Source organism: Rattus rattus, chromosome 3 (assembly GCF_011064425.1).
Source record: "Rattus rattus isolate New Zealand chromosome 3, Rrattus_CSIRO_v1, whole genome shotgun sequence".
Lineage (NCBI taxonomy): Eukaryota > Metazoa > Chordata > Mammalia > Rodentia > Muridae > Rattus > Rattus rattus.
In genome coordinates, this window is record NC_046156.1 from 206,349,911 (window position 1) to 206,372,479 (window position 22,569).

Here is a 22,569-nt window from a genome sequence, read left to right on the forward strand (position 1 = left end):
GTCCTCTCCTCTCTCTTCTCCTCCTCCTCCACCCCCTCTCTCTCTGTAAATCTATATATGATAAATATCTGTGTGTTTATCTCCTCCTTCCACCTCCCCCTCCAGCTCTGCTCTCTTTCTCTTAAAATCTCATTTCTTTTCTTATGGTATTCTGCCTATATTCATGATGTTAATACACAGAGCATATATTAACATACATACACTCTTTTTTGGTGTATGAGAAAATATGAGGTATTTGTTTTTCTGGATGGGGATTATTTGGCTTAACACAATGGTTACAGTTGCATCCCATTTCAACAGGAATTACAATTTCATTTTCTTACTTGTTTTTATTTATGTGCTTTGGTATTTTACCTGCATATATACCTTTGTGAGTTTATCAGATACCCTGCACCTGCAGTTACAGAGAGCCATGAGCTGCTATGCAGATGCTGGGAATGGAACCCAAGTCCCCTGGAAGAACAGCCAAAGCTCTTAAGAGCTGAGCCACTTCTACATTCCCAATATTTCATTTTCTTAGTGACTGAATAAAATTTCATCATATGTATATTTCAAGTTTCATTATTTTGTTTTGTTTTCTGATACACATGTAACTTGGTTCAGTTTCTTTGCTATTGTAAACTGTATCGCAAAGAGTTGTATGAATAAATATGTCTGTGATATACTGTCTTAGAATGGTATACTTGAGTCACATGATATTTATGGTTTTAGTTTTATGAGATGTCTCCATTTTGATTTCCATAGTAACTATATCTGTAACATTCCTAAGGGTTGTTAGAAATTGTATTTATTCCTTTTCATATTAGATTATGTCATAGCAATTAATGCCAAATTATTCATTACTCACAGAATTTTAATTCTTTGTTAGAGAAGGTAGAAATAATTGAAAGATAGAAGAAAAGTGTGTTAGCATTAAGTTAATTCATTTACTCCAATATTTCTTAATCATCTGTTAGGTATTGGACCTGAAGTCTGGCTGAGAGACTACATGTTAAATAAAGCATCCTCTGCTTTCATTAACTACGTTAAATAAAGCATCCTCCTTCAGGAGGAGTGTTAAACAGATAAATGATTGCAGTAGAGAATAGCAAGTACAGGAGACTGATGTTATAGTGGCCAGTGCCTTGCATTTGGTAAATAAGTTAATGATAGATTAAAGCACATATTTGAAATGCTTTACAGCAAATTCTTGTAAGATAAAATGTATATGAAGATGAAGCTGTCGGACAACTGAAGCAGCATGAGCAGGGAAGCACAGCAGACTTAGAAAATCATTTAATATTCAAGGCCAGAAAGGTATTGGATGAGCCAGGAAGGGGTAGTCAAGTAGCATGAGTGAGCCCTGGTACACATGGGAAAATCTAAAATCAAGTTGCAGTAGTCCATTCTTTCTTTCTTCCGTGTGGGTCCCAGTATTGAAACTCCTGTCATCAGGCTTGGCAGAAAGTGCCTCTACCCCAGGAGCCCTATCTTTTGCCTCAAACCTTTTATAAAGGGAATCAGCAATGGCGAGCAAGCCTGCCATCTCGGGCCTGCTTTCATTTTATTTCCTCACCCTCTCCTCCAAGTCTGTGTTACACAGAGCATTTGTAATCACTCATGGGCAGGACTAAGTGTTGCATGTATATACTATTATACACACACACACACACACACACACACACACACAACAATGTATAGTGTACAACAAAATATATGACTACATTTTATTGGCTACTGATGCAGTAGGTTCTTTTGCAGTCTGAGAAATCGAACTGTTACCCAACTTGATACAGGTAGGAGCAGATAAACTGAGATTCAGACCAAGGATGAAGCGTGGCTGGTTTCAGTAATAACATATCGTCAGCCATGGTCTCTACTTCTATCTTGCACTTGCTTTCTTGCACTCTTGTTCGGGTGGTCTCTATCTTCATCTGCCCTCTCCCCCGTCCTGTCTTTCTTCTCTTTCCTCCTTTCCCATTTCCTATGATATATCCCCTATTCAAGATCAAACTTACCACGTCTAAATACTGCTATGTAAAGCAGTCTGGGGGGAGCCATGGTTGGTAAAAGGTACGCACAGTGATGTACTGCTTCTAGAGATGAGAATTTTCTTGGATATGATGCCACCAACTCGGTATCTAAATAAGTTTGAGGGGAAATTACAGAACAGATGATATGTTCAGGGATTGCCTGGTTCGTACTCACACACGGTTTCTTCTGAAACACATCTGGCATGCCTGTGGGTGCTTTCTTCTCCCTGTGTGTTTCTTCTCCCTGGTCTTTCACCTGTTTCAAGCATGCGGCCACTCGGGCTTAGGTCCTACCCTATCATCTCACTTAGGTCTAATACTCACCTTGAACATCCATTTAGAATTATTGTCCTAATTTAAATGGCTTCATTACTTTTCTACTGCTATGCAGACTGTATAGCAAGGCACATTTTTAGAGGAGTTGATTTGAGACTTACAGTGTCACAGGGGTAGAGTACATTACCTTCATGGAAAGGAGCATGACAGCAGGCAGTCAGGCATGGCACTGAAGCAGTAGCTCAGAGCCTACTTGTTGACACACTAACAGAGAGAGAGAGGGAGAGAGAGAGAGAGAGAGAGACAGAGAGAGGGAGAGAGAGAGATAGAAAGAGAGAGAGGGAGGGAGGGAGGAAGAGAGGGAGGGAGAGAGGGAGAGAGAGAGAGAGAGACTGACTGGCAAGGATTCTCAGTGTCATGCCTTGAAGAAAGCCATGCCTCCTCTTCTGTCCAACACAGTCCCACTAAGTAGGGACCTGTGGGAGCCGTTGTCATTTAGCCCACCACACTGATGGACCTGGGGTTCACGAATGTGGGGGAAACACATTCAGGTTCCAGTTAGGATTTTTTTTTCACCAAGCAGTAGTTTCCAAAAGAAGGATCGTGAATGAATTTAATAAGACTTGAGAAAGATATGCCAAAAGAAAAGTATTAGTCCTGAAAACTGATTTCAGTCGGATAAAGGAGATAAGAAATGGAAATCAAGATCACATTTTGATGGGGAGAAAGGAAAAAAATGGAAACGTTTTTGACCTAATCTACTACTGAAACTGCAAGTACAAATTTGATGTTCAGGGACACAGTGCTGATCACCCTGCTGAGTTCCTACGGGTAATAAAATTAGGAGAATGACAAGCCAGTAGTGGAGTATAGCAGATGAAGCAGACCATTGATCTGTCTTTTTTTAAATACTGCACAAAGTCAGGCTGTTTTTAGAATTGAAATGTAACTACCTTAAATATTCAGTTTTCTAAGGAATATAGAATCAATAAATAATAGAAAATATTAGTCTTTGTTATATACTTGAAGTATTAGTAATTCCTTTTTGTGAATCATGTTTCTTATTTCACAGTAGTTTTAAATTTATGCTAGACAGGGATTACTATGCTGTGGAGAGTGAAGAATTTTTTCTTTTCCTTTATGGAGGTTTGATTTATTTTGGGAGGCAGTCAATTTGCTGGCAACTCCTCTTGCTCCCTTTTTAAGCACAGCATGGTAGGTCTAGACCATTCTGGGTGTCCAGGAGAGCAAAGCACTTTCTGTTCTTTATCTCCCAGTGCAGAGCTGGCATCTAGGTTTCTCCTCAGCTCACAGACCAGGGCTCACCAGAGAGCTGCTTTTTGCCAGATGCTGACAAAGTCCTGCATTGTCCTTGTGCAGCTTCACATTCATCCAACAGCTTACGATGAGCACTCGGGGCTGGTTCGCTCTACTGATCTCTCCTCTGCTACTTACCCCGGGAAGCCGCGCTATGGCACACAGCACCAAACTCCACATCTTCACTTGGGTGACGTCATCAGATGCTACCTAGGCTCCAGCTCTTTTTCTTTGCTGAGGTTCAGAGAGGCCTCCGTGGACAAAGACAGAGGAGTCCTATAGCCCTGCTCTGTTCCCTCCTTTTAGGAAGCAGACTGTCCACTATGAGAAATAAGAAATTTTTATTGAGAAATTTGAAATACCTTCACATTCTACATAAATCAAATGCACATTCTGTGTCTCTTAGAACGATAAATCTTATTTTGCTATCCATGGTAATATTACTGTTGAAGAATTTAAGCCTTCAAAGAATTTAGTTAATCAAAGGTAAATCACAGTATCTTGCAACTTTATCAAAACTGTGTCCCAAGGAAGAGAAATTTGTGAAAATCCCTTAGGTTGAGGAAAGCTCTGAGAGTGGCTTTTACAAACTTGTTTTCTTTGCCTTTATGTCTTTGACTAACAAAGTTAGATTTTTTTTTTAATGAGAATATTTGGAAAAATAACAGGTGCTGTACTAGTTTAAAAAACAGCCTATATAGGGCTTGGGTCATTAGGCTTCCCTGCATTTTTATTATGATTACTTAAACAAAAAATTTGAATTATATATGATACTTTATAAACCAGGACAATACAGTCAAGGAAGTGAGTTATGGAATTTCACTGATCTTTGGACCTACAGCTGATTAGTGCTATTACTAAGAATTAGTACATTTTACAATAACTTATCACCAGATACATATCACAGTTACATATCTGCTGTAAACGAGAAATTCAAATTTCATTGTCACTATTGAATTTGCATAACTACTAAAGAATTAGTAAATAAGGCAAAATTAGATGAAAAATTAATGCTTTAAATAATTACCTGAGGTTTTGCTGAAAATGCTGTGATAATAAAATATGCCACTTTATTCAGATTTTATCAAAAATGTTCACTTGATTTTTTATATTTGAGAGCAATGATTATTCACAAAAACAACACGGAAAAAATGATCAATAATTAATTTTAATTAATTTAATTTAGTTTTCATTGTTATTTTTTGTTTGCATTGTGTATGCTGGTTTTCTGCTGCTCATGGAGAAACTCAATAGAGAAAACAATGTTTTTTTGCAGTTTTCTCAGTCAGATTATATCTCTTGCACTGACCTTTTGCTCCTTCCTCTATGATACTACAGTGCTACAGAGGCATGGAAGATAGACACAAATCCTCACTTCTGAGCTTAGGAGAGCCTTCTTACAGATGGGATATCCTTAATATGGCAAAGGTGGGCGAGAGTCAAGTGCAACTGGCTTTTCTGGCCGACGACGCCATGAGCAAAGCTCTGGCATGTAGAAAGAGGAAAGAACATGCGACGAAATTCAATCTATACATCCATGGAAGCTGAATCACAAAGACTATATGTTAAATATACATTAGACAGGTATATCTTTGGCAGATAATTAGAAAAGAAGGAATTATCAAATTTATATTTTTAGAATTACCTTGCATTGACTCAACCTATAGCAGTTCTCTGCATAAAATATGATAGATGTTTCAGTTATTGGAATTATTAATTATACATCCAAAATGAAGTTTTGAAAAAGATCAAGATGATTCCAAAGTCAGAGCTTTGCTAGGTGATCAGACATGAAAATAGGAAGGCTTTTTCCTATTGTTTGCACCTTGTTAGAACTGATGGCTAAATGTGAGTGTTTGTAATCTTCTTAAATATAAATGCTAGTAGGAAATAAATCATATACTCATTATAAATAATACATTTCATATACATGTTTTATCAATTAATATTAAAATAATTTTAATTTTTGTCTAATTTTAAATGCATGTGACAAAACTATATAAGCTATTCAGTTTTCAAAATAAAAAGAGCACTTTTTAAAATAAAGCTATAGATAATATTAAAAGCAACATTATAAAGAGTATCATACTGATGGTTAAACAGAAAAAGTTTCACATTCTATAGGACATTTTATCCATTTGTCAATAGTTGATCTTAGAGCCTAAGCCACTGGTGTTCTATTCAGGAAATTTCCCCCTGGGCCAATGAGTTCAAGGCTCTTCCCCACTTTCTCTTCTATTATTTTCAATGTATTTGCTTTCATGTGGAGGTCCTTGATGCACTTGGACTTGAGCTTTGTACAAGATAAGAATGGGTCAATTTGCATTCTCTATATACTGACCACCTCTTGAGCCAGCACCATGTTTTGAAAATGCTGCCCCCCCCCGATCCCCCGGATCATTTTGGTTTCATGGTCAAAAATTAGGTGACCATAGGTGTATGGGTTTATTTCCAGGTCTTCAATTCCATTCCACTGATCTACTTGCCTATCTCTGGACCAATATCATGCATTTCTTATCACTATTGCTCTGTAGTACTGCTTGAGGTCAGAGATGCTGATTCTATAAGAAGTTCTCTTATTTTGAGAATAGTTCTCACCATCCTGGGATTTTTGTTACTCCAGATGAAATTGAGACTTGCTCTGTCTATCTGTGTGAAGAACTGAGTTGGAATTTTGACGGAGATTGCATTAAATCTGTAGATTACTCTTGGTAAAATGGCCACTTTTACTATGTTAATCGTGCTGATCCTGAACATGTGAGATCTTTCCATCTTCTTAAGTCTTCATTTTTTCTTCAGATACTTGAAGTTCTTGTCATACAGATCTTTCACTTGCTTGGTTAGAGTCACCCCAATAGTGTCTATTGTGGAGGGTGTCCTTTCCCTAATTTCGTTCTCCTAATTCCTGTTTATCCTTTGAGTAGAGGAGGGCTACTGATTTGTTTGAGTTATTTTTATACCCAGCCACTTTGCTGAAGTTGTTTATCAGGCTTAGTATTTCTCTGGTGGAACTTTTGGAATCACTTAAGTATACTATCATATCAACTGCAAGTAGTGATATTTTAGCTTCTTTCTTTCCAATTTGAATCCCTTGGACCACGTTTTGTTTTCTAACTGTTACTATATTGAATAAGTAGGTAGACAGTGGGCAGCCTTGTCTAGCCCCTGATTTTAGTGGGATTGCTTCAAGTTTCTCTCCATTTAGTTTGCCGTTGGCTATTAGTTTGGTGGATATGGCTTTCACTATGTTTAGGTATGGGCCTTGAGTGCCTTTCCTTACTTCATCAACATTATTTTAAGCTATCTAAGAATAAGTATGAACTGACAAAAAGAAGTGAATATTGTCATGCAATCTTAGTCATATCCTTTTTCCTGCTGCTCTTGCTGAGAGAGAAAGAGATAGAGAGAGAGAGAGAGAGAGAGAGAGAGAAGAGTTAAAGAGAGAGAGAGAGAGAGAGAGAAAGAGAGAGAGAGAGAGAGAGAGAGAGAGCTTGTAGACCTTGCAACTGAGTCCCATTCACCATTTCTGAAGTACTTCCTTCTCCTTGACTACTCTTAGCAGATTGTGACTTTTAAATTATTAGTTAAACTAGTAATCATTTTCTAGTTCTAACCTGTTAACAGTAAATTATTTCAGAGTACATACTGGTGATGTATTTAAGAAAGGGAAACTGAAAGAATTCCTATACCTCATTAAAATGTTTTTTACTTTATTTAACTTTATCTATTTGTTTCTCTTTTTACTGAAATACTGCACAAGCTTTATAAGGAGTTACATTTCATTAAAATTTCATCAAGAGAAAAAAAAGAAAAACCCAAACTCATAGAAACCTGTGTGAACAAACACCAGCAAATGTTTTCTATTGACTGAAGCCCACACCTGTCCCAGAACAATGATCTCTCTGTTGGCTCAAGCATTGCACAACATGAGTAACTGTTGCAAACTGAGGAATTATAGTTTTGTTTTGTGAAAAGTTAATAACCATTAAAAGTACTTTCCAAGGTTTGTTATTTTAACAGTAATGTTATATAAACTGAATGCTTAATGGGGTTCTTTCATAAACTGCTATTCTAGGTAACTTTTTAAATGCTAACGAGTTTGATGGCAGCAGACATAATCAATAGTGTAATATTTAATAACATAAACAGAAACTAATTTTGGAATTACTTTAACTCAATTAGTATTTAAAATTTATTACACTTAATCAATGAGTTTATATTCTAGAATTACTCTGTTTTATACATTTTGCCAATATTACTAGCACATATGATAATTCTATCATGGCTTTATGATGCTGGTAAGTTTGAAGTTAATTATTTTTAGTGCAGTGAAGTGTACTAGAGATATTGAATAGCTTTCTGAAAGACGTAGACAATGACTAGGAAGGTCCGAGTCACATTTTCTTTGAGTTTGCTCTAGAATATCCTCTAGGATTTGGGGTACAGCTCAATAGCAAGATGCTTGCGCACCATGTGCCTCGTCCTAGGTTTGATCCTCAGCACAGCACCATGTAAAACAATTACACTGCACCGTAAACTTCGTATTTCACCTTCCTTTAGCCAGTTGCTCAGAAGTAAATAGACTTAATTGCTTCCTCTTGGGAAATCTTTTTTAATAACCATTTCAAATTAACAATTATACTTTCAAAAAAAGTGTCTATAAATAATGAACACAGTATTAGAAATCAACTTTTAATAGACCTTTGGCAAAAAAAACCCCAAAAAACCAAAAAACAAAAACAAACAAAGAAACAAACAAAAAAACCAAGGAAATGTGAAGCTTAACAGTGTGGTCCTCCATGCCAGAGTTTTCCACAGAGATCGCTGGTCCAGATAGCTACATGGGTTCAGGAGAAGGAAAGAGAACTGGGGCAGGGAGGGAAATGGCTTTTTGCAGCTTCCACTGGTGCTGTTCCCTTCTTTTTCAAGCCAGACTTAGCAAGCCAGGGACTGACTTGCAGGGAGGGATGCAGGGGGACTTCTGGAGTTGATTTCAGGAGAGCATATCTCTTCCCCAAGCAGTGGTGTTACAACTCCTATGACAGAAGCTGTCAGATGATGGAGTAATTCCTGCACAGTTTTAATCCTTCTGAACAGGATTCTTAAATACAGTTTTGGATGGGTCATTGTCTGACAGCAGGTACTTCCTATTGGTTTGGCCTGAGGGCTTTGGAATACATAATTATCTACATATTCCGGACGTGGTCCTGCTTCTATGATTGATCTGTCTTGAGCCTTAGTGACCTGTGGTCACGTCCTCACCTGTGGAGTAGGGGTTCTGGGCATTGCCCTATGTGACTGATCTGTCTTAACCCTTTCTACAGGGGTCTGGGGTGGGGAGTGTGCAGCTACTTGACTCCTGGATCTCCTGGGAGACTGGGAATGCTCCTGCTGTCCCTTTTAGGATCTCTGGGGGATTCGACCTCTCTCAAACAGGAATCAGGGTAACTTTCAAAGCCTGAAGCCCCACATGACAGAATAATTGTAAGAATATAATACTGAAAGGTAATGGTTTAAATGTTGTAACATCTTTTTCCAAACTTTGTGCTATAATATACTCTATGTGGCTTTTTGTAATAGTTGCATTCCCCCGTCCTATTTGGCTGTAAACATTATGAGTATCTTCTGAACAGTGCCTGAGAGAAGACTCTAGTTAGTGAAAAATAATATAACCTATTGTATAAAGAATAGAATTTTACTACTAATGATTTAATTAAGATGACATGTGAAACATAGATGACGATTTATGTTGGGGATGAAGAGTGCTACTTATTGTAACCAATCATCCCACATTTTTTTATACTATCAATAGTTCTGGAGTGTGTACTTTATGGTTAGTGGCTTACTCTGATTCTGATTTTTAGAGTACTAGCATTGCAAAAATAACTTCTTATGTTACCTTAATAAATATCTGTATTGAAATTTGTATTCCAGCTATGCTGGCCAGAGAGAAGCTTGACAAACGCTAATGTGCATTGCCCTGCTGGTGTGTACATATGCAGACACATGCTTGCAGTGTTTGGTATTGTGTGTTCATTTTCTTAAAATTATAGCTGGTGAATAGGTTACACTGTTGACCTTCTGTGTGAGATGTCACCAGGTATTCAGCAGGTCATGAAATCAAGATGCCAAGTGATTACAGCTTTGAAAGAGGGCTACTTGATGAATGATGAGGAAAAATAATGTTGATTACAAATTTACTACCTCGGATAGATCACTTGAGATAATGGTTTTTGAAGTGTGGTGTAGCCCACCTTATCTCAGCTCCTTTTCCTGATTATCTTAGTTCTTGTCACTAAGACAAAGCACAGATGGGCAAGGTAGCCTCGGACATTAGGATGTTTGCTTTCTCTGAGGGGAAAAAATATGTTTCCTGGGGTTTCAGATTAAGGATTGTCTTCCCCCCCTTAATGTTTTATATCTTAGAAATAAAAGAATGTGCTTTTCTGATTGTAATACCTACTACATTCTGGCAAAATAATCAAGTGAATGGAGTAACCCAATGATCTGAGGATTCACATGGTAGATGGACATTTTGTGACAATTGGGTTATCTATTTACTGAAAATCTACCAGTTTCCCTTTTGCCTTTTTAATTTATGAAAAGATGTAGATATTCCCCTAAAAAATCATTCTTAAAATTCATTAGTATAAATCTCATTTTTCTATAAGCTCAAAAGTATTAATACTGCAATTGTCATGTGTATCTCATGTTTCTGCATTAAAAATAAGATGTTACCTGTATAAAGTAATATCTAATTAGTTTATATGTGATTGTTTTTTATTATATCAGAATTCAGAATTGGTTTAAATCTTTTCAACTGAGGAATTTGAGTTCTACTACTTCCCCATGATAAGTGGCAGGAGTGGAGATCCACACTCATGTGCTCCCCCTCCGTTTTCTCCTCCTCTCTTCTTAGGATTCTAAGTAAGTTAGACTTTGAAAATAAGAACTTCCATGTTCTGATTTTTCATATATGAAAATACTGAATTTCTTGTGAGGTAGCAATATTTCCATGTGTAAGATGTATATATCATCACTAATGTTCAAATTCTAATTGGAGAGAGAAGGTTGTATAGAAAGAGAATATCAGCATCAGAAGATAGGATGTGTAAAATGAATACCTGAAACTCTGAACACCAAGGAAAAGAAGAAGATATCTGTGGGGTAGAATTTAGAGAGATGAGGAAAATGAGTTAGTTCTGAAGTGTGAGCAAGGAACAAATGTGTCTATTAGTGTCACTGGACACCTTGGTATCATGACAGAGGTGTTCCCTAGGATAAGTTCGTAAAACTAAGTTGGAGTCACAAAAATTCTAGGATCTTAGTACTTTGTTATGAGCCTGGGAAGTAATTGATGTTTTTCTTATTTGTCTCTGACCTTTGTAAGATATATATAGATATATATATAGATAGATATAGATATAGATATAGATAGATATATAGATATATAGATATATTAGATAGATAGGTAGATAGATAGATAGATAGATAGATAGATAGATAGATAGATAGATAGAGAAAATTTGTTTCCTGGTCTAAGATTAATGATCAGTACCTCCCTCGTTCTATAACTTAATATAAGAGCTACATTGGCAATACCATGAATAGCTAATAGTGAGCCTCAGGCCACTTGTGTGGGGAGGAGAGCACATGAAGGGATGGGTGTAAATGTGTATGGACTGAAAAGAAGAAATCTGGCTCTCTTCATTAGAATGTAACAAGCTGTTCATTATATGGAGAGAAAATCTCTATAAAGTTGTAGAATAAGAACCAAAATAAATAATAAATAGCATGTAAATAATTTTTCTGTCTTTTTTATTTTGTTTTTGTTGAAAATACATTCTTCTCTTACAAAATACATCTCAACCACAGTTTCTCCTCCCTCCATTTCTCCTATGTAAAGGAATTTTAATCCAGCAACATGGACTGCTCCGATCTTATCCGAAGACCTTCTCAGTCTGTGTGATCTAGCTATGCAGAAACACTATAGGACACACTTTTAATCCCTCTGGGTGGATCCCTTTGTACAACCTTTAATTTCCAACAATGATGTCTAACTGAGGGGCAGACAAAGTGACAATTCAGAGGAAGATTTGACAAAATGAGTCAGGGCTAGTATAAGCCCAACTTTCAAGAAAAAAACCTACTTAAGAGCAGTAAAGGAAAAGAGTCAGTTCTGTTCAGTGAGGTGAGTTCAGTGCAGTGGAATTGAGTCAGGCTGATGAGAGTCAGTGTAGTGGGTACAGTGCAGTGAACTTGAAGCCCGAAAATAAGAACAAGCCAGCGAATGAGATTAGAACAGATTACTAGAATTAGTTTGAGGCCAAGCAGAGCAATTCAGACTCAGTCATCTTGAAGAGAAGTTTCAGCCAGAACAGCTGAGCTGAACAGGTAGCCTGAATTCAGAAAGAGCTAGAAAGGGTGATCTAATTCAGTATCTAGCCTCTGAGAAGACAGTTACATCTGGTGAATAGTTACTTTCACAATCCTAGCCTGCTCCCACACTCCCTCTCCATTGGATCCACTCCTCTCTCTTTCCTCTTTAGAAAAAAGCAGGCTTCCAAAGGTCAAGATCCAAATAAAACAGGACACAAAAAGACAAGGCAAAACCTCTCACATTCAGAGTCTGGCCAAAGCAACCCAATAGGAAGAAAGGAGTCCTAAGGACAGGCAAAAGAATCAGAGAGGCAGCGGCTCCCACTGTGAGGAGTTCCACAAAACCAACAAGTTATGCCTATAGCATATATGCAGAGGAACTGGGTCTGCTCATGTAGACCTCATGTTTGACATGTCAGTCTCTATGAGCCTACGTGAGCCCTGCTTAGTTGATTAGTAACTGTCATGGTCAATACCTCCTTCATTCTACAATTTAATATAAGAACTATGTTGCCTTAACAATTAAAGAACTTCTGGGGGAATCCCCATCCCTGATTTCAAGCAGTATTACAGAGCAATAGTCATAAAAACTATATGGTATTGGTACAGAGACAGGCAGATAGACCAGTGGAATAGAATTGAAGACCCAGAAATGAACCCACACACCTATAGTCATTTGATCTTTGACAAAGGAGCTAAAATCATCCAATGGAAGAAAGATAACATTTTCAACAAATGGTGCTGGTTCAACTGGAGGTCACCATGAAAAAGAATGCAAATAGATCCATTCTTATCACCATGTACAAAGCTTAAGTCTAAATGGATCAAGGACCTCCACATCAAACCAGATACACTCAAACTAATAGAAGAAAAAGTGGGGAAGAGTCTCGAACACATGGGCACTGCGGAAAATTTCCTGAATGAAACACCAATGGCTTATGCTCTAAGATCAAGAATCGACAAATGGGAACTCATAAAACTGCAAAGCTTTTGTAAAACAAAAGACACGGTCATTAGGAAAAAAGAGCAACCAACAGATTGGGAACAGATCTTTACCAATCCTACAACAGAGAGAGGGCTTATATCCAAAATATGCAAAGAACTCAAGAAGTTAGACTCCAGAGAGACAAATCACCCTATTAAAAAATGGGGTACAGAGTTAAACAAACATTCTCAGCTAAGGATTATCGAATGGCCACAAAGCTCCTAAAGAAATGTTCAACATCCTTAGTCATCAGGGAAATGCAAATCAAAACAACCCTGAGATTCCACCTCACACCAGTCAGAATGGCTAAGATAAAAAACTCATATGACAGCAAATGCTGGCAAGGATGTGGAGAAAGAGGAACACTCCTCCATTGTTGGTGGGATTGCAGACTGGTACAACCACTCTGGAAATCAGTCTGAAGGTTCCTCAGAAAATTGAACATTCCACTACCTGAGGACCCAGCTATAACTCTCTTGGGCATATGCCCAAAAGATGCTCCAATATACAGCAAAGACTCATGCTCCACTATGTTCATAGAAGCCTTATTTATAATAGCCAGAAGCTGGAAAGATCCCAGATGCCCTTCAACAAAGGAATGAATTCAAAAAATGTGGTACATCTACACAATGGAGTACCACTCAGCTATCAAAAACAATGACTATGTTCAATTCATAGGCAAATGGAAAGAACTAGAAAATATCATCCTGAGTAAGGTTACTCAATCACAGAAAAACACACTTGGCATGCACTCATTGATAAGTGGATATTAGCCAAAAACCTCAAATTACCCAAGATGCAATCTACAGACCACAGGAAGCTCAAGAAGAAGGATGACTAAAATTCAGATGCTCTCACTCCTTCTTAAAAGGGGTAAAAATATTCATAGGAGGGGATATGGAAGCAAAGTTTAGAGCAGAGACTGAAGGAACAGCCCTTCAGAGCCTGCCCCTCATGTGGCCCATGTATATATGGCCACCAAAACTAGTTAAGATTGATGAAGCTAAAAAATGCATGCAGAAAGGACTGGATATAGATCTCTCCTGAGAGACATATCCAGAGCATGTCCAATACAGAGCTCAATGCTAGCAGCAAAACACCTTACTGAGAATAGGACCCCCTTGGGGGAGTTAGAGGAAGGATTAAAAAAGGTGAAGGAGCTTGAACCCCATAAAAACAACAATGCCAACCAACCAGAGCTTCCAGGGACTAAACCACTACCGAAAGACTATACATGAACTGGGCTCCAACTGCATATGTAGCAGAGAATAGCCTTGTTGGGGCACCAATGGAAGGGAAAGCCTTGGTCTTGCCATGGTTGGAGCCCCAGTGTAGGGGAATATGGGGGAAGGCATTAAGGAGAATGTATAGGGGAAATACCAGTATGGGGGAGGGGGAGGGGGGGAATGAGGGCTTATGGACAGGAAACCAGGAAGGGGAATAACCTTTGAAATGTAAGTAAAGAAATATATAATAAAAAATTTTTTAAATAAAAAAAAAAGTATGGTGCCAATGCCGTGACTAGCTAATGGTGAGCCTCACTGTTGTGTGGGGAGGAGAGCACATGAAGGGGTACTTCTACCACTTCCAGGGATTCCCTGATATACTCTCTCTCTCTCTCTCTCTCTCTCTCTCTCTCTCTCTCTCTCGCTCTCGCTCTCGCTCTCGCTCTCTCGCTCTCTCGCTCTCTTGCTCTCTCGCTCTCTCTCTCCTCCTTGTCCTCCGCCCTCCCCCTCCCTCTCCCCCTTATCCTCCCTCACCCTCTATCAAAATGTCTGGCTATGCTATGGGTCTCTATAACTACTCTTATCTGCTGCCAGAGAAAGCTCTCTGATAATGACCATCATTTTATGTTATATGAGTATCATTAGGAATTAGGAGTCGTTTCATTTGTTCAGTCATGTTTGACCCAAAAACTAAAGCAAACCAAAACAAAAAAGTAAAAACATAAGTGTCTCTTGGTCCAAAACTGAAGTTTACAACGCTTTTTTTTTTCCTCTCTCTCTTTTTCCCATGAGATTTATCCAAATTTCTGGCACTTTAACCAAGGATCATTTAATTTGACATTGAGAATACACAGGGAAGCCAAAACTCTCCTCATGTCTTCGTTTTGCTGCCAAGACCCTGCAGTTCTGCTGTCAGATGAGTAGTGTGGCTTTTTGTGAGGCACCTTTTATAATAGCAGGGTCTGTGTCAAGATCCCTGGTATCCAGAGCAGCAAACACGGTGAGAACTTAAGGCTCCGGGCAGAGCCCCTGCCAGTCAGTGCTTCAGCTTGAGCAGGATGCTTGGCAGTGGGCTTTTTCCTCTGCTGGCTTGTTTGACGTTACTGGAAATGCTGAAAGGTGAAAAGTGATGGCAAACAACTGATGGCAGGATGTAAAACTGGGAACTCTAAGGGTACAGTTCTAGATAAGTTACTGTCCCATCAGTAGACATTCTGACTGTCCCATCTGCAGTTGAAAGGTCTTCCATTCATCATCTATGAGTCACCTTTATCCTCGTGGTTACTATGTAGCCCACACTTACCTGTTTTGTTTTTCTCTCTTTTTATTTTATTGAAATTGGATTATTTAGACAATATATTCTGATAAGACTCCCATTTCCCAATTCCCTCTCAGATATTTCTCACTTCCCTTCCTGTCTAGATCTATACGCTTTCTCTCCTTAGAATACAAACAGGCATCTAAAGAAAAGATGGCCTTACCTGGCATCAGTGGGAGGGGAGGCCCTGGATCCTGCTCCAGTGTAGATGAATGCCAGGGTGGTGATGTAGGAGTGGGTGGATAGGTAAGGAAGCTCCCTCAAAGAAGCAGGGGGAGGGGGAGGGGATAGGGGGTTAACAGAGAGGAAACTGGAAAAGGGGATAACATTTGAAATGTAAATAAATAAAATATGCAATAAAAAGGGAGAAAAAGAAAAATAATAAAATAAAATAAAAACAAAAAGGAACAGTACAAAACAAACAGAAAAAGCAGAGTAAAAGGAAAGATGCAGACACATGCATTCATACCCACACGAACTGGATCAAAACACAAAACGGGGAGCCATAATGTATATGCAAAGGACTTTTCATTTTAAACAATTTCCCTGAAAAAGAAATTATGAGACAAACTCTTTCTAGCGATGTCAATGTGTTGACTTAATGCTGGCCTGGGACCTGCCCTTAGGAATGCTTTCTATCCTGAATAAGACTCCTTTGAAAGATTCTTTTATTCTGAGTAGTTACCAATTTTAGATACCTTCTAGGTTTAGGGATGGGGATTTTATCTGCTTCCCATCTCAGCACTGAGACCCCATCTGCCCCAGACACTTCAGGCCCTCCGTATGCTGTGCAGGCCCTCTGTATACTGCAAGTGACGTTGAGTTCATATGTGCACTGAGCCTGCTGTATTTAAAAGACCTTACTGACTGGATGTCCTTCATTACCTCATGCCCTTACTCTCTCTGCCTTCTCTTCCATCGCCTTCTCTAAGACCCGAAGCGAGGGATTTGATTGTGAAATCCCATCTACTGCTGGGTGCTCCGAATTCTCTCACTCTCTGCACATTGTCTACCTGGGGGGCTCTACATTTGTTCCCATGCAGGAAGAAGCTTTTCTAATGAGGGCTGAGCAAAACACTGTTCTAAGAGAATATCGTTCGTAGTATTTTAAAGCTATGTTTGTTTAGCAGAACAATAGAATTTGATCTTCCCATAAGTCCTTTGTATATCTGTTCTCAGATTCCTCGCCATGTGAGCAGTGTATGGGATGCATTGCATCTCATGAAGTGGGTCTTAAATCCAATTAGATATTGTTGGTTAGTCCCACATGCTATGTGCTACTATCGCGCCAGCACATGGGAACTCAACTTACATGACTCTATACAACCACGGGATATATATATATATTTGCATGCAGACATATGTATCTCAGAGCCATTCATTCTCATACCAAAGTTAGTGGTGTTTGCTTGCGAAACCAACTAAGAACTGGACCTAGCATTCAGAACGTTACAGTTCTGTCGTGGTTTTTGTTAGATCTCTATTTGTAACCCTAATAAACGTCCTGGCTGCGTTAAATCTCATGCAGCATGTGAGTTTATCATCATAATCAGCTGACTATTTGCATCATGCCTCCTTGAAAATGGATGTTATAGGCTTTGAATGCATCAGCTTCTAATGTGTCATTCAAATCAACAGTCTAGCCAGGTATAGTGGTGGATTAACCGCAATCCTAGGACTGGGAAAGTAGAGGCAGACTGGTCTACATGATTTTGAGGTTGGAGTGGCTCTACACAGCAAATTCAAGGCTACCTATAACTACATAGTGAGAACCTGCCTCAAAAGTAAAGAATTAAGATCCTATTAAGGATTCGGGGATATGTTTTTACATATCCCTAGCAGTAGTGTGCACTTGAGGAGAGAATTAACTTCTGAAAACCATACTTGCTGACTCCTTGTCTTTACTGAATCAGCTGCTGTTTGTAATGAAGCACTGACCCGTCACAGTGTTTCCAACTTTCTGCATCCTAAGTGTCTGTATAGCGTCCAAGTTTTCTTTTTACTTCTGAAACACCTTTTTTCTGGTAACCATTAAATAACATATGAGGGTATATTAAAGTGTGTGCATGCGTGTGTGTGTGTATCTGTATATATATATATATATATACATATATATATACATGCTAAGAAGACATATTGAAAGCTCAAATCATGTTGATATCATTATTGTACTGCCTCAGACACCCCCCCTTTTCAATGAAACATGGATTATGGTAGAATAGTTTGTGCATTGGTTAACTAGCAAGTATTGTTAGTACCCACAATTAGAACTCGATCAATAGAAAACACATAAACCACATCCATTGTTGCCTCTGCCTCACAAGTACAGCCGCTCTGAGGCTTTCATACTGTAGTCACATTAAATTTCTCTTTCACTAATATGTTTTATCTTCTTCTTATTTTAAGGTCATTTGATTTTTAAATATGTGATTTTTCTGTAACTAACAATTTCCACATTCATGGTATCACTGCTCTGAATTAACTTGCTTGATGCATCCCTACATCGTTTTTCTTATATTAGTGGAGAACATGCTTGCCTCAGACAGACAGACAATGACTACTTTAGCCAAATTATCTAGCGGACCCTGGTCATAATTCTCCCATTTGTAGTGAAGTATTGTATGCCATCTACGTTTTCACATTACCAACTGTACATAAAGGTTTGTGAGAATAGTCCTGCTATATCTTCACTGTACCACTAATGTCATCACTGAGGAAGCAATTTAATATTTAACATAAATTACATGCATTGGATCTCTATTTTGTTTTAGATACCCTTGATAAGGATGATTCCTTATTTTCAAGTCCAGATGTCACTGATATTGCACCAAGTAGGAAAAGGAGACACCGAATGCAGACAAATCTTGGGACAGAACCTAAAATGGCTCCACAGGAGCTGCCACTACAGGAGAAGGAAAGGTAAGTGTGAGCATCTCTACAGCTGTGCTGCATCCCTTGGAGACTACCCCGAGATTAGAGCTCCTCAGGTGATAGCTTACTGTTAGGGATGAAATTACGTTATAAAGCACTTCAGGTGATATCTTTTTCTAGTATTTGCTTAATCCATATTAATATTTAAGGCCAAATATTAATTCCAAAAATATAAGCATGGTTTTGTTGTGCTTTTCATAGTTTAATTAGAAAAGATATGTAGAATACTAAAGTATTACAATGCATCTTGTGTTCAGGAAGCATTTCAATCCAATTTATTGCATAAAGGGCACCCAAATCACATTCAAATTAGCCACTCTATCTAGTTATGCTTGTCCCCCACCTCTTGTAAAGTCCCTTTCTCTGGTCTTCTGTTTATTTTATCAAACTTTGATAGTATATACTTTATTTTTACTCTGTTTCAAACTTGAATTTGTATTCTAATTTAAAGTAAAAATTATATTTCAATATAACAAGATAGTGGGTATTCATGACTAGTATTATCAGTTGAATCAGTGAATATGTGGATTGATATTCAATGAGGAATTTATTCTTTTTCCTATAAGTTGTGGTAATTTTGCAGATGGTGTTATTAGTTCCTTTCATCCTGTGCTAAGAGAACTCCCGTGGCTCTCAGGCCCTTCCTTGTGGTTTCCCCTTCCCTTCCTCAACTCTGTAACTATGTAAAGCTGAGTTTTCTTTACATCCTCAGTAATACAGTGTGACACAGTTGAGAAAGTGCAGAAGCCTATCAAAATTGAGCTGCTTCAGTCAAGCCACCACCAAACAAATTTGCAAACAAGCTTCTTTTTGTTTCTTTGTTTGTTTGTTTGTTTGTTTGGAAAATATTCATAAAGAATCAAGTTATTCCACTAAGTGAAAAAAAGAGACCATGAATTTGAAGGAGAGTGGAGAGAGGTGTATGGAAAGGTTTGCAAGAAAGGAGAGGGAAGGGAGAAATATTATATTATAATCTCAGCTCCGAAAAAAAAAGAAAAAAGAAAAAAATCAATTTAAAAATGATGTTATTCATGTGTCAAAAAGACTTGTATAACCTTAAAATAGTTAATGAATATTTTAGTGTTAATTTTCAAGGTGTCCTCTGTAGTTCACATAGACAAGAATGTGGATCAAGTACTCCTGATATACTTAAAAAGGTTAAAAGTGTAAAGTGATCCTTAGGCCAAAATCTTTTAGAATTTTATAGGGAGTAGGTTATGATGAGGTGTAAGCCATGCCTTGGGAGTCTGGCAAGATAAGAGGAAATTCTTAAAAGTTTCTGCATAGATGTATTACAAATGACTATAATTGTTCTGCTCTGTAATTTTAGCACTCTTATGGCTGGGCATGCTAGAGTGTTCAAGGCCAGCCTTCTTGTATACTTAGCTCAAGGCCAACTGACTGTAGAGTAAGATCCTATCTCCAAAACAAAGCAAACAAAATTGTGTGATAAAATTCGATTGATTTGTATATTACTCATTTCTGAGAATTTGCCTGATGTATTAGTCCCTTGCGCAGGATCCGTTGTGTATAGTACGTGTGTCTAGATAACCTCATTTAAAAATCAATATACACTGAACTCTGGCTGTTCAGCTTTGTCCTCTGAGTTCATTCCTCAGCGCTTAACCATTTGAAAGAAATATTGCCATTCAAGTCATACTATGCCTTACTTAGTGAAGAATTATTCCTAAATTATATCAGAATTACCATGCTATTTGTATAGGTTTTATAGCCAAGAATAAATTACAAACAACTAGAGAACTATTGCCTTCATTTGTCAGTCCGCAAACTAACTCCCGGATATCAGCTTCATGCTGGGCAAGATAATAATCTTAAGGCTTCAGGGGCGGTAAAAACAGAAGTAGTTATCCAATATATTTTGTTACTGACTGTTTTGATTATTTTGTTTGATGAAAATCTTGGGCTGTAAGGGAGCAAATGTGTCGAACTATGGGAGAGCAGCATTTTATGCCTCTCAGTGATCTGGAGAAAGTATAAAGTGTTAAGATTATTAATATTATATATGTACTCATTGTTGCTGAAACTAGTTTCTGATATGTACGTGGTAGACAGATGAAAGGATTTTAGCCCTGAGTCATGACTACTTTATAAAATTTTAAAATAAAAGTAATATGCTTTTGCTTCTAAAAACATCCATACTAAGATGCTTCCTTCTGTTTTGAAAAATGATTGTGTCAGTTTATTAGCGTGTTTTCAATATTTAAAAAAGTTGTATTAAATCATATCATCTTTTTTGAGTTGTGGGACCATCTCCGAAGACCATTTTTGTATAGAACTGAAAAGCATAGGTAAGAATTCTGAGGATTCAAGGCAGTTTAGTTTAGCGCTTCTCCATCAGAGGTTGAGTCTCCAGCACCCTGCTTTGTAATTCCACGTTCATCTTCCAACTAAAATAAGATGTTAATGTATAAGAATATACCTTTTTTTTTGTATTTCAGAAGGTCTTTTTCATATTGTATATACTAGGTTGAAATTTTAGAGCTCAAACAAAATTAATGACTCGTTCCACATTTCCAATTCTTTCTGTGGAAAAAGAAGCTTCTGAAAAAAATGTATATTCTTAGCTGGAAATGAAACAGAAAGCACCAATGACAAGAAAAACATAGACTGAGCTATGACCCAGGGGTGGGGTGGGAGGTAAGGAGAACATGGCCGGATACTGATGACTAGCCTTTCCTAAGCTTTTTTCTCGAAGAAATTCATATGTATGTATGTATGTATGTATGTATGTATGTATGTATGTATGTAAAATTTAGGTTGATTCTAGGGTAGTGTCCTCAACCTTAGCTTCTCATACAAATAGATTTTTACTGCTTTAAAGCATTTAACTGTTGGTAGAGAATAAATGGGTCACTATGTCTTATAATTGTTTATTTGATATTCTACTTCAGTTTATTGGACTAAGGGAGGTATAATCTTTGGAAACTTTACTAAAATCTATAAAGTGTTCCCTTTGTTATATTCATAAAAATATTCAGTAGAAATATCTCCTAGACTAGAATGTAGCTCTGTTGGTCAAATGAGTATCTAGCATACACAAAGTTCTGGGTTCAGTCCCCAGCATTTTGGTATGGTGATATAGACCTGTGCTCACAACACAGGTGATGGTAGCAGGAAATCAGATATTTAAGGTCATCCTCTTTGTTGACTACATAGTGAGCTTAATGCCTGTCTGGGCTAAATGACATAGCGTCTCAAAGACAGGGGGAAAGAGAAATAGACCGTTGTAACTCATTTGGAATTTTAAATATTTGGGTCATTCCCGGCCTTAGTTATGGTTTCTAATGCTGTGATGAAACACCATGACCAAAAATGCAAGTTGGGGAGGAAAGGGTTTACTCAGCTTATACTTCCACATTGCTGTTCCTCACTAAAGGAAGTCAGGACTGGAGCTCACACAGGGCAGGCAGGCTCCTGGAGGTGTAGTAGCAGATGTAGAGCAATGGAGCAGTGCTAATAACTGCCTTTCTTAGAGAACCCAGGACTAACCAGCTCAGAGATGACACCATCCACGTGGGCTTGGCCCTCCCTCATTTATTACTGAAAAAGCTCCTTCCAGCTTTATTACATGGAGGCATTTCCTCAGTCGAGTCTTCTTCCTCTCTGTTGACTCTAGCTTGTATCAGGTTGACACACACAGCCAGACAGTACAGTCTCTTACAATACTCTTTCTTCTGTGTCTCCTCTGATGGCTGCATAGCCTCATTAGCTAGCATTCATTGTACAGCTGCCGCCTAACTCTACTCTGACTGAGGAAATGAATAGTAGGCATTATTATATTTTCCTATGTCTTCAAATACACTGCTGAACAAAGCATTCACCATCCTTTATTTCATGTAGCCTACTCTGCATGACAGGATACGAGTGTTTATTAACCCAGATTCCAAGGTGTTCAGGATGTATTACAAACACCACAGAGGATTCCTCCTGAAGAATTGTCATTTGATCTGTAACCTGGAGGGGAAAGGGGGAGTTAAACAGAACCATGGGGGAGGGTTGTAGAAAATAGTGTTCAAGCACAGTATCTGCTGCAAACACATCTCGGGATTATGCACATAACAGTAGAGAGAAAGACAAAGTAGAAAATGCTGGTTCTCTCAGGCC

At 38.1% G+C, this 22,569-nt stretch overlaps 1 protein-coding gene across 1 annotated transcript in view; it reads left to right on the forward strand.

The window, feature by feature from the left end:
• The window catches only part of Xrcc4 (X-ray repair cross complementing 4), a 214,916-nt gene that overhangs the window by 124,569 nt on the left and 67,778 nt on the right, over positions 1-22,569 (forward strand). Inside the window, exon 7 of the mRNA XM_032899059.1 lies at positions 18,285-18,432. Coding sequence (XP_032754950.1) covers positions 18,285-18,432 — 148 coding nt within the window. The remainder of the gene's footprint in view (positions 1-18,284; positions 18,433-22,569) is intronic.